Below are 13,247 nucleotides of genomic sequence, written 5' to 3'. Positions count from 1 at the left end.
TGACATGAAGTGGTGAGACCAGATGCCATGATCTTGGTTTTCTGAATGTTGTTTTAAGCCAACTTTTCCACTCTCCTCTTTCATTTTCATCAAGACCTCTTTAGTTCCTCTTTGCTTTCTGCCATACGGGTGGTATCATCTGCATATCTGAGGTTATTGATATTTCTCCTGGCAATCTTGATTCCAACTTGTGCTTCATCCAGCCCAGCATTTCACATGATGTACTCTGATTATAAGTTAAATAAGCAGGGTGACAATATACAACCCTGAAGTACTCCTTTCCCAATTTGGAACCAGTCTGTTGTTCCCTGTCCAGTTCTAACTGTTGCTTCTTGACCTGCATACAGATATCTCAGGAGGCAGGTAAGGTGGTCTGGTATCACCATCTCTTTAAGAATTTTACACAGTTCGTTGTGATCCACACAGTCAAAGGCTTTGGCATAGTCAATAAAGCAGAAGTAGACGTTTTTCTGGAATTCTCTTGCTTTTTCTATGATCCAACTGATGTTGGCAATTTGATCTCTGGAGCCAACTTATGGAGCAAGATGGCAGAATAGAAGGACATGCACTCATCTTCTCCTGTGAGAACTCCAAAGTTGCAACTCGCTGCTGAACAACCATTGACAGGAGAATGTTGGATCTCACCAAAAAATGATACTCCACATCCAAGGGCAAAGGAGAAACCCAAGCAAGACTGTAGGAGGGGCGAAATCATGTTTAGAATCAAACTCAATACCTTCCAGAGATGCTCAGTAAGCTCAAACAAAACCTTTTGTGCACCAGGACTCAGAGACCCCACAGAGACTGAGCCAGACCTGCCTTTGAATGTTTGACTGTCTCCTGTGGAGGCGTGGGTCAGCAGTGGCCTGCTGCAGGGGCACGGGCTCTGGGTGCAGTAGACCTGAGTCACACAGCCTGTGGCATAAGCCGTCTTGGAGGAGTTCGCCATTAACCCCACCATAGAGCCACTGAGCAGACAACCCACAAACTGCAGAACAATGATACCAAAGAAATTCTCGTATTGTTAAGAAAGTTCTAGGATCCACAACAGATTTCCCAACCCGGGGATCTGGCAAAGGGACTGAGAACCCCCAGGAATTTGACCCTGTAGGCCAGTGGGATTTGATTACAGAACTTACACAGGACTGGGGAAATAGACTCTTGGAGGGCACAAACAAAACCTTGTGCATACCAGGACCCAGGAGAAAGGAGCAGTGACCTCCACAAGAGACTGGCCCTGACTTGCCTATGAGTGTCCAGGAGTCTCCGGTAGACGTGTGGGTCGACAGTGGCCTGCTGCAGGGTCAGAGGCACTGAATAAAACAGTGTATGAACAGGACCTTTTAAAGGAGGTTGCCATTATCTTCATTACCCCTAATAGTTTGGTCTCAGGTCAAACAACAGGGAGGGAAGACAGTCCCACCCTTCAACAGAAAATTTGATTAAAGATTTACTGAGAATGGACCCACCCATGAAAAAGCCCCAGTTTCCTCCACTGTCAGTCTCTCCCATCAGGAAGCTTCAATAAGACTCTTATCCTTATCAGAGGGAAGATAGGATGAAATTCACAATCAAAGAAAACTAATCAAACTGATCACATGGACCATAGCCTTGTCTAACTCAATGAAACTATGAGCCATGTCATGTAGGGCCACTCAAGATGGATGGGTCATAGTGGAGAGTTCTGACAAAACGTGGTCCACTGGAGAAGGGAATGGCAAGCCACTTCAGTATTCTTGTCTTGAGAACCCCATGAACAGTATGAAAAGGCAAAAAGATAGGACACTGAAAGATGAACTCCCCAGGTCGGTAGACGCCCAATATGCTACTGGAGAAGAGTGGAGAAATAACTCCAGAAATAATGAAGAGACAGAACCAAAGCGAAAACAATGCCCAGTTGCGGATGTGACTGGTGATGGAAGTAAAGTCTGATGCTGTAAAGAGCAATATTGCATAGGAACCTGGAATGTTAGATCCATGAATCAAGGCAAATTGGAAGTGGTCAAACAGCAGATGGCAAGAGTGACATCGACATTTTAGGAATCAATGAACTAAAGTGTACTGGAATGAGTGAGTTTAATTCAGATGACCATTATATCTACTACTGTGGGCAAGAATCCCTTAGAAGAAATGGAGTAATCCTCATAGTCAACAAAAGAGTCTGAAATGCAATACTTGGATGCAGTCTCAAAAACAACTGAATGATCTGTGTTCATTTCCAAGGCAAACCATTTAATATCACAGTAATCCAAGTCTATGCCCCAACCACTAATGCTGAAAAAGCTGAAGTTGAACAGTTCTATGAAGACCTACAAGACCTTCTAAAATTAACACCAAAGATGTCCTTTTCATCATAGGGGACTGGAATGCAAAAGTAGGAAGTCAAGAGATACCTGGAGTAACAGGCAAGTTTGGCCTTGGAGTACAAAATGAAGGAGGGCAAAAGCTAACAGAGTTTTGCCAAGAGAATGCACTGGTCATAGCAAACACCCTCTTCCAACAACACAAGAGAAGACTCTACACATGGGCATCATCAGATGGTCAATAGCAAAATCAGATTGATTTTATTCTTTGCAGCCAAAGATGGAGAAGTTCTATACAGTCAGCAAAAATAAGACTGGGAGCTGACTGTGGCCCAGATCATGAAGTCCTTATTGAAAATTTCAGACTTAAATTGAAGAAAGTAGGAAAAACCACTAGACCATTCAGTTATGACCTAAATAAAATCCCTTATGATTATACAGTGGAAGTGACAAATAGATTCAAGGGATTTGATCTGATAGACAGAGTGCCTGAAGAACTTTGGACAGAGGTTCATGACATTGTACAGGAGGCAGTGATCAAGACCATCCCCAATAAAAAGAAACAATAAAAGGCAAAATGGTTGTCTGAGAAGGCCTTACAAATAGTTGAGAAAAGAAGAGAAGTGAAAGGCAAAGCAGGAAAGGAAAGATATACCCATTTGAATGCAGAATTCCAAAGAATAGCAAGGAAAGATAAGAAAGCCTTCCTAAGTGATCAATGCAAAGAAATAGAGGAAAACAATACAATGGGAAAGACTAGAGATCTCTTCTAGAAAATTAGAGATACCAAGGGAACATTTCACACAAAGATGTGCACAAAAAGGTACAGAAATGGTATGGACCTAACAGAAGCAGAAGATATTAAGAAGAAGTAAAAATACACAGAAGAACTACATTAAAAAGATTTTCATGACCCAGATAACCATGATGGTGTGACCACTCACCTAGAGCCAGATATCCTGGAATGTGAAGTAGTGGGCCTTAGGAAGTATCACTAAGAGCAAAGCTAGTGGAGGCAATGGAATTCCAGAATGGCACTGAAACATGTATAATATCATATATGAAACAAATCGCCAGTCCAGGTTTGATGCATGATACTGGATGCTTGGGGCTGGTGCACTGGGACAACCCAGAGGGATGGTATGGGGAGGGAGGAGGGAGGAGGGAGGGGGGTTCAGGATGGAGAACATGTGTATACCTGTGGCAGATTGATGTTGATGTATGGCAAAACCAATACAATATTGTAAAGTAATTAACCTCCAATTAAAATAAATAAATTTATATTAAAAAATAATAAAAATAAAATAAGCATACCAGTTAAAAAAATAGATTGGTAGTGAGGAACTACTATATAGCACAGGGAACTCTATTCAATATTCTGTAATAACCCATATGGGAAAAGAATCTGAAAAAGAATTGATGTATGCTATTTGTATAACTGAATCACTTTGCTGTATACCTGAAAGTAATACAACACTGTAAATTAGCTATGGTGGTGGTGGTTTAGTTGCTAAGTCATGTCCGACTCTTGTGACCCCATGGACTGTAGCCCACCAGGCTCCTCTGTCCATGGGATATTCCAGGCAAGAATACTGGGGTGGGTTGCCATTTCCTTCTCCAGGGGATCTTCCTGACCCAGGAATCGATCCTGGGACTCCTGCATTGCAGGCAGATTCTTTACCGACTGAGCTATGTGGGAAGTCATAAATTAGCTATACTCCAATATAAAATAAAAATTAAATTAAAAAAAGATGAAAAATTAGGGTAATAAGTGATGAAATGGTCAAAATTTGCTGTGGTAGTCAAATGGGATTTTATTCTATATATGTTTTATTACTTCAATCATTCATATGTTTATGAATTATTTATATTGTTAAAATTAATAAAAAGTCATAAGAACCACAGAAAATGTTCTCAGAACAATACATTGATCTGTCACTTTTCATTTGCAGATTTTTTTCTATGCATGTAGATACATTAATCTCATCAGAGAAATCTCTTTAATCTCTTGACTTCATAAAGGTGTTTCTTTACCTCATATGTTGCTGTACTAAAATAAGGCTGCTGCTGCTGCTGCTAAGTCGCTTCAGTCGTGTCCAAGTCTGTGCAACCCCATAGACGGCAGCCCACCAGGCTCCCCCGTCCCTGGGATTCTCCAGGCAAGAACACTGGAGTGGGTTGCCATGTCCTTCTCCAATGCATGAAAGTGAAAAGTGAAAGTGAAGTTGCTCAGTCGTGTCCAACTCTTAGCGACCCCATGGACTGCAGGCTCCTCCGTCCATGGGATTTTCCAGGCAAGAGTACTGGAGTGGGGTGCCATTGCTTTCTCCAAAATAAGGCTGGCATCTACCTACTGTACAGCACAGGGTACTATACTCAGTATTTTGTAATAACCTACAAGGGAAATGAATCAGAGTCAGCAGGGGGAGGTAAAAGGAGTTGCTTGTGTTAATAAGTTCTTTGGACTGGGTATGAGCTCCTTCCTTTTCTATCTATACATTTGGCACCATTTTGTCTTACTTAGTCTTAGTGACAATGCCTTATTCTAAAACTGGACTTCTGGTAGAGAAATAACTAGATATCTAACTGGGGAAACATTTATATAGGCTTGTTTCCCACCTCTTCTCCCCACCTCAAGCCTTTTCAGGTCCTTATTCAGCTGTATTCATTCCAGGTACAGTTTGTGATAACTACTACAAGTTCCCACTCAAAATTTCTGTCAGTTACTACATTATTGGGACCAGCCTGGTACTAACAACATAAAGAAATGTTGGAGGCACAGAAGTAAGCATAATATCACATGGAGACAAAGAACAGGTGGCAATGGAATACATGACAGGAGAACTTAACTTTTAGCTCTTCAAAAAATCTCAAGATGACTCAATAATCTGATGGGAGAAACGTGGAGGGCAAAGTTCTGTTTATTTTTCTTTTGAGGGCTGCCTTTTAGAAAAGTATACTACATGTATGTGTAGCCTTGCTCATATATACTATCATTTATTTTTTCATGCATTAGACAATTCTAAAGCAGAATGGGAATGAGATTTTAAAGAAAATTTAACCAATGTGCATGAACCAGGGTAGAGTTGTTGCCCAATGATTGCATCAATTCAAGAAAAGCACTACAAGTTATACTGGCAGAATTGTTCACAAACATGTTTATTATGTTTCCTGATCTATCTGATTGGTTATAAGTTATAATATCACAAACTGGCAAGAAACCTTTCAAGCTTTCATCTAATCTTACCTAAGCCGCCTATATTTGCTAAACAAATCTGGCTATACTTGCCTTTCTCCATCCAAACGGCACTTATGAGGTTGACATGCTTGCATAATCTTTCTGTACACTATATTCCCACTACACTACATTAGTTGTGTTAACATAGCCTTTATTAGTCTGCTGAGTAGAGAAAAGACTTCCTTCTCAACCTACTTACCTCGGTTGTCATCTTCATTTTCTTCCCAGGGCTCTTCATTTGCTAGCAATGGGTTCTGCGATTCATTCATAGACCTCATAGGGAAGGAGTGTCCATCACCAGGGCTGGTGGGAAAATGAAGGCAGTGAGATCTTGCAGCCTAGACTTTTTTATGAAGGTAATAACCCTATTAGAAGTAGGAGGGAGGCTCTTAGAAATATTTAAACCCTTTAGCTTATTGGCTAAAGTCAAACTGGAATAGGCTCTTATAATAACATCATTTGTTTACTCTATTGCTCTCAATTTCTATGTCTCGTTTGTTTGTCTGAATCATGTTGACTGTTTTTGTTTTTAAGCAGCTTTTTAACTTGCTTCTCACAAGGCCCAGTATAGCAAAATGCACATATAGCAAGTTTCATAAATATAATTTAATGATGATTCCAATTTATACCCCGTTATATTATTGCTTTGGCTCTAAATTTTCAAGAAAAATTCGCAGATTCAGAGTCACTGAATTCACTGGAGATAAGCTACTGTTAATTGGTGATAAATAATAATGATGTCTGAATGCCCTGTTATTTTGCTTGTATGACAGAAAAGTTATTAAGGGCTGGGGGGAAAGCACCAGAGTGAGACATTTCTTAGAGTGCAGATTCTGGGGGCCTATTATCCTACCTCAGAATTGATAGTTCTCTACAGAGGATGTAACTACACTGATTATAGGTAAGTGGGCTTTGATTTTTGCTCTTGTTCTTTATTTCAAAGGAGACTCATTGAAACTTCCCTTTGGTGGAGTGATTGTGTGTGTGTTTGTGTATGTATGTGTGTGAGTGGGGTGTAAATAATTGCTGGTAATAGTTATTAATCAACATAATGCAGTAACATAGTTTTATCTTGTGATTTATAGCCAGGGCAGTAGGCTATACCACAGCTCTTAAATAAATGAACCTGTAAAATATTAACCAGTATAGAGGAACTATTAGGGCAGTTCTCTTCATGAAAATTTTTTCTCAATTACCAGCAAAGTTTCCTCAAATAAATTAACAAATGGATGTCTGAAGAATGGATCTAAAAGGGGACTGAAAGAAGGCTATAAGCTTTGCACCAGAGCTAGTTTGTTGATGGTAGTTTAATCTGGTACATGAAGTCACTCAGAGGACACAAGCTCATCTCTCCTTTATTGGTTTCCCTTCATTCTTGCTGAAATTATAAGAATTACCTACAGTCTCTAAATCAATCTTTGTTCTTACTTAAATTAAAAATTTTAATCCAAAACTATGAAAAGTGAAGACAAGAGAAATAATTTCTAAGACTATATTACACATAGCACTTAAAGCATTTGGGGGTATATTTTCCCTCCGTTGTTTCTTTTCTCTTTATATTTGTATATATAAAAAAACATAAGAATTCCATGTCTATTGTTCTACTAATTCCATTTCTGGGAATTTTGCTAAAGCTAGAGATAAACTAGACACAAAAATGTCCATTATGCTATTATTTCCAGCCAATAATTAGGTAACAACCTAAACATCTAACAATATGGGAAATATGATATAGTTTGCTGTCTTTAGTCACTCAGTTATGTCCAACTCTTTGCAATCCCATTGACTGTACCCCATCAGGCTCCTCTGTCAATGGGATATATATATATTTATATACACATATATATTTTTCCCACTGGATGGAATATGACATAGTCAAAGGTAATGGTTATAAAGACTATGTCTCAATAAAGGGAAATGTTCACTGTATTTTAAGTGAAAAATGTAAAATTCAAAATAGTATGTATACTGTGATTAAAAATACGTACAAATATATATAGAAAAAATCGGTTGTTTACAAAATTCACTTATAAATGACTTGTACCAGTTTACACTGCCACAAACAAAGCATAAGAATGCTTATTTTATCATACCCTCACCTCCTGATTTATCTTCCCTGGTGGCTCAGCTGGTAAAGAATCCACCTGAAATGTGGGAGACCTGGGTTCGATTTCTGGGTTGGGCAGATCCCCTGGAGAAGGGAATGGCTACCCACTCCAGTATTCTGGCCTGGAGAATTCCATGGATTGACTCTTACAAAGAGTCAGACATGACTGAGTGACTTTCACTTTCACTAACCTAGTAATAAAAAACTCAGGAAATAGAGTTTTACATTGAACAGATATCTGCTGCATAATACAGTCAAAATTAGATGGCCACTTCAAGTCATGGTCCCACATCAACTTCTTTCACTGGTAATAATTACCTACCTAGACCCAATAGGTATCAACCAGAACTTCTTGTTATCTCCAAACACTTGCTGGATATTTTTGACGAAGCCAAGGTTGAACCCATTTTTCTCTGGGCCGCTCATAAACACTGGAGTACAGAAGGCCTCTAGGGAAGGGCAGGGAAATTGAAGAAAAGAAGAGAGCAATAATCAGGACTATTATAATTTTACAGTTCTCCATGAATGTGACTTGTTTCTATGGTGTCTTTCTGCTGTGGTACCGTAGGCCCCTCATTCTTAGTTATTGCTAAATTATTTAGTAAAAACTAGCATAATTGCTTTACTACAAAGCAAGTTTTTATTAAATGCAAAGAATTGGCACTCTTTTTTTTTAAGGCAGAAGAAACAGGATGATAGAAATCAATGAATGGTAACAGAATAGTATATATTTTGTACTGCATGTAAGGAGTGAAAGACCAAATCTGAGTGCTTTATTTGAATCTAAATTGTAATAACAGCCAAATGGTCTCTATATTTAGAGCTGGTGCCAAAATAATGACACATAAAGAGATAGTAATGACATTGATTTGGTTTTGAAACATTTCAGAAATGAAGATGTTCACACTGAAGCCTGCAATGTAAGAAACTGAGTTTTACTCCAGAAAAAATGTCTATGAGTGAACTATAATCACCTCAATGACTATAGAAATTGGACCATGTTAGTCCACATTATTTTTAGATACACATTTATCCCATTAAGCAAACATTTTCACTGTTTGATTCTGGCTGCATCTAGCCATTTCCTTTTTGTTCTTTTTTCAGATTCTGTTATCATGAAGCTTTTAGTACTTTTCTATATTGTGCCTAATCTTTAAACCAAATGTACTAATCTACCACCCTAGCAACTAAGTGCTTCATATGTATTTGGTTTAGAAAATAAGTGCAAATACTTCTTAGCTGTCATAATTATTAGCAAATAAATTCCAAAAACATAGTGGCTTTCACACTATATTTTCCTCAAATTTACCTTGGCTATACATTCAACATTTAGACAATTTCTCCTTAACCCTCATGCACTGATTTGTATACAGTATAAATATTTGTTTCACCATGAAAACAACTGTTGTACCGGATCCATCAGAAATATAGTTCTACAAATAACAGCCCAGAGTATAGTGTAATGGAAAATTTTTCATTTCTTGTGCTCATTTTCTATAGACTCACTTGTTCAATGTGTTTATCTCATTCCCACAGTCCCTACACAGGTCCTTGATAACTGTAGATATTCAATGATTTAGTGGTTTGGATTCTCTCTCAAGAAAACATTTTTAGAAGTGCTCAATAAGATTTTTCTATCTTTGTTGACTTTGACCTCTGCCTTCTGATGTTCCCTTCTGTGCTGATTCTTTCCTGCACTCCCTTATGTGAACACCTTTCAGAAATTTGTATGCTGCAAATCTAGGGAGCTACCTGGAGAAGGAAATGGTAACTCACTCCAGTACTCTTGCCTGGAAAATCCCATGGACGGAGGAGCCTGGTAGGCTACAGTCCACGGGGTCGCAAAGATCCAACAGTATTGAGCGACTACACTTTATTAGCCAGTGTGTGTGTGTTAGTCGCTCAGTAGTGTCTGACTCTTTGTGACCCCGTGGACTGTAGCCTGCCAGGCTTCTCTGTTCATAGGATCCTCAAGGCAAGAATACTGGAGTAGGTTGCCATCTCCTTCTCCAGCTATTACCCAGTATGAACTATAAAAAGCAATGGTCACTTTTTATATGAGGTTTTATTCACTAATGCTCTCTTTAGTCTGTAAGTTTCATTTACTGTGGCTTTCCATGTTTATATCTGTCTTTGTTTGGAGGCAAAGAAATGTCATTGCAGCTGAAATGCTTCATTCAAAGTTTTTCTCTTCCTTGGGAACAATCCACTGGTCACAGGGATATATATTCATATTTTTTTTTCTAGTCTTAATATCCAATCTTACCTAAGGTGGTTTTGTTTCTGCTGACAAGCCAACAATGGTAACCAAAGAGAATCACAAGGCTGACAAAAAACATGCAGGCCACAAAGAGGAGAAAAAGGACATGGAACTTAGAGCGAACACCAGGCAATTCCCCCTAGAAAAGAAATAATAAACAAACAGAAACAAAAGATTAAAGTTGTAAGGTTTTGGTAGTTTTCCTGTATTGGTTAGTACTTTTTCATATATATATATATATAATTAAAAATATATTTTGTATAATTTTTACAAAACAGTTCTTTCTGTGGATGACCATTCCACATTATGGATATGCTTTTGACCTATACAGCCTAAATGGATCTTTGCTTAAGTGCAGTTCAGTGTAAAATAGAGTATAAAATGTGTCAGTTAGAAAAGAGTAATGTTAAAAGAGTATGCTCAGGACATAATTAGTATGCAATTTCTTAAAGCTTGTACTCCATTTATTTTGTAAATTATGAATGATTGGCTAGAGGTGATCTTGAGGTTATATCATATGGTTCATCCTCTTGCCTCAAGGTGGCTTACTCTGGAATACTTTATATGCCATGTTTCTTTGGATGTATGTATGTTGAAAATGTCATAGTGATATATGTATGAAGTTAAAATACATAGGTAGTATTTTTAAATGTTCTACCTGTAAGTCATGACCTGATCTTAAAACTACTGCAAATTTTATGTGTTTTCTTAATAGCTGAATGTGCTGGTATGTTACATCCTATGAAACAGCTGTTTAGACAGTAAAATCAAGCAAGATTTGACAGGCAATTGTAGAAGTAGGTAGCTAAAGATTTTCATAGTTAGTTGAGACATCTTCTTTTCCATATGGCAACAGTTTTTTTTTTAATTCAGCCCCTCTTGCCTGGAAAATCCCATGGATGGGGGAGCCTGGAAGGCTTCAGTCCATGGGGTCACTGAGGGTTGTTGGACACGACTGAGAGACTTCATATTCACTTTTCACTTTCATGCATTGGAGAAGGAAATGGCAACCCACTCTGTGGATTGGGTTCTCCGTGGATTCTCTTGCCTGGAGAATCCCAGGGACGGGGGAGCCTGGGTGGGGTCTCACAGAGTCAGACACAACTGAAGTGACTTAGCAGCAGCAGCAGCATACTAGAATGAATGTTCTAAAGTTCTATAGCATGCACAGAATGTAACATTTTGTCTCCTAAAGAGAACCTTAGAAAACATTTTCAATTTTGGAGTAAGCAATTGGGAGAATGACTTTTCTTTATTTCCCCCTTTCCTGTGCTGATCATTGTTTTGGTATGATGAATTGCTTTGAAATACTTCCAAATGCTCTTGAGTAATAAAGGTGATTCTTGGTTAAAGTGGACGTTGATATTAGGATCTAGTTCTACTACAGTTTGGAAAGAGAAAATTAAGGCTTAGAAACAGTTGGCAAATTCAGATATTACAGTTTTCTTCTTTTTGAAGATATATATATATATATATATATATATATAGACACACACACATACATATATATATATATATATATACACACACACACATATATTTATTTTGGTGTAAGGAAATATTAGGAGTCTTCTAGAGATTATGTGTTTGAAGGATGAAAATAAGAGGAAGTAAACTAGTCAGATGCTTTCAGCTGAGGGGTGGTCTAGGTGAAATTTGCCTGGGGGAAGAGTACTCCAGGATATAGCAACACCAAGGACTTTGACCTTCAGGAACTTTTATGTGAAGCTCCCTTTTGAAATGATCCCTCTACAAAATTTGGCTTAACCACTCAAATTGAATTTAATCGATTTTTCTTTCATTCATTTCAAATTTATAGGAAAGAATCTGCGGTGGTTTTTGACTGGCTGGACTTTTGTTTTCAAAATGTCTACTTTTTTATGTTTTAAAGCTCACATTTATTTTACTTATCTTTCACGTTTAAATGGACAATAGCAAATGGCTGGGTAGCAGGGACTGATATAAAGTCAGTTTACACTCTGAGTAGCTGAGCTGAAAGTCTTTCCTCCCTGAATTGCTCCTACAGAAATCTCTTCTGTCCGCAAAAGCATATCTACTGTGTTGTCCTTTGATAAACTCCTTAGATATTTAGCTTTTTTGTTAGAAGAAAGTGACCCTATATTCAAAATTACCTTCTCAGGAGATAACCAAGCTAAATTACTCAAAGCAATAACCACCAGAAGCAGTTCAGGGGAATACAGGTAGAATAATAGTATCATCTCAGTTCTAAAAGAATTCTTAGTCTCTATGAGGAGATTCTTGGTCCCGTGTGAGAGGTGTATATTATTACTTTTTCATAAAGCAAATATCAATTTCCTATCAAAGTAGCTGCTGTTTAAGTTAACATTGAGAGGAGAACCACAATCTGATGGTCTTCTGAATTATGTATTCCAAAGGAGGTAGAACTTCTTTATAGCAGGATCACAATGGACAATAAGACATGGTACAGTGTTTAAGATTACTAGGCTGAGAGTCAGTTCAAGTTCTCACTTTGAAACTTAGAAGCTGGGTGATCCTGAACAAGTCACTTAGCTACTATGACCCTCAGTTTGTAATATTTAAATGAGACTAATACTTCCTTCTACCTACTTCACAAGGTTGTGGTGACGATAAGATGAGATAATAGATATGAAAGTGCTTTGAAAATGGTAAAGTACCATACAAATGGAGGTTGCTGTTCTTAGGAATACAGCTAATCTCCTTGATACATGGTTTTTAAAATACATGGCACCATTTACTTTTCATTTTAGGGGAAGACTCAATTTAAACTGAGAAAGCCATCTTTAAACCACACCAAAGTGCTCTCTGGCTAGAGAGGCTGCAAAGAAGCATTTCTCTGAACTGTCAATGCCCTTTACATGATCATCATGGCAAGCCAGGGCATGTTTCCTTGCCTCTCATCTGTCAGTATGAGCTAGTCTATTGCAGAGATAGAAAATGAAGGAATAGGAAAAGGAGAAGGCTATGTTTACCTCTGATAGTGCTTGTGAATACTGGTACATTTCTGAAGATTAATTCCTATCCAGATATTATCTTTTAAGAGTAAAAGAAGCATACTGCACTGGGCTAGCATTATGGTATTTGATTACTGGCTAGGTAGGAGGGCCCAAGGCAAATGTATGAAATACAACTAGTTCTTTAACAGTAGCTTACTGTATCAAGGACCAAGTAAAGTCTGTAGTGAAGACCAAGGCTGATACTTTCCCTGCTGAATTGGATGCAGGAGATTTTCTTTATGGTCAAGGTAGTAGTTCAGTATGTGAAGAGAAAGCCAAACAGGCAATGGAAACCTGGGCAATGGATAAGAGATCCTGTGATGTGGAAAGTAGCCAAAGAAGA

General features: G+C 38.2%; 1 protein-coding gene across 2 annotated transcripts in view; it reads right to left on the bottom strand.

The window, feature by feature from the left end:
- Positions 1 to 13,247, bottom strand: part of ZDHHC15 (zinc finger DHHC-type palmitoyltransferase 15) — an 88,746-nt gene that overhangs the window by 20,298 nt on the left and 55,201 nt on the right. For both annotated transcript variants that reach the window (XM_055565036.1, XM_055565037.1), the window contains 3 exons: positions 9,915 to 10,047; positions 7,971 to 8,097; positions 5,741 to 5,844 (listed from right to left, as the gene is read on the bottom strand). In XM_055565036.1, the coding sequence (XP_055421011.1) occupies positions 5,741 to 5,844; positions 7,971 to 8,097; positions 9,915 to 10,047 (364 nt within the window). The remainder of the gene's footprint in view (positions 1 to 5,740; positions 5,845 to 7,970; positions 8,098 to 9,914; positions 10,048 to 13,247) is intronic.

Source organism: Bubalus kerabau, chromosome X (assembly GCF_029407905.1).
Source record: "Bubalus kerabau isolate K-KA32 ecotype Philippines breed swamp buffalo chromosome X, PCC_UOA_SB_1v2, whole genome shotgun sequence".
Lineage (NCBI taxonomy): Eukaryota > Metazoa > Chordata > Mammalia > Artiodactyla > Bovidae > Bubalus > Bubalus kerabau.
Note: the sequence above shows the minus strand (reverse complement) of the source record. Positions and strands in the feature narration are given on the sequence as shown.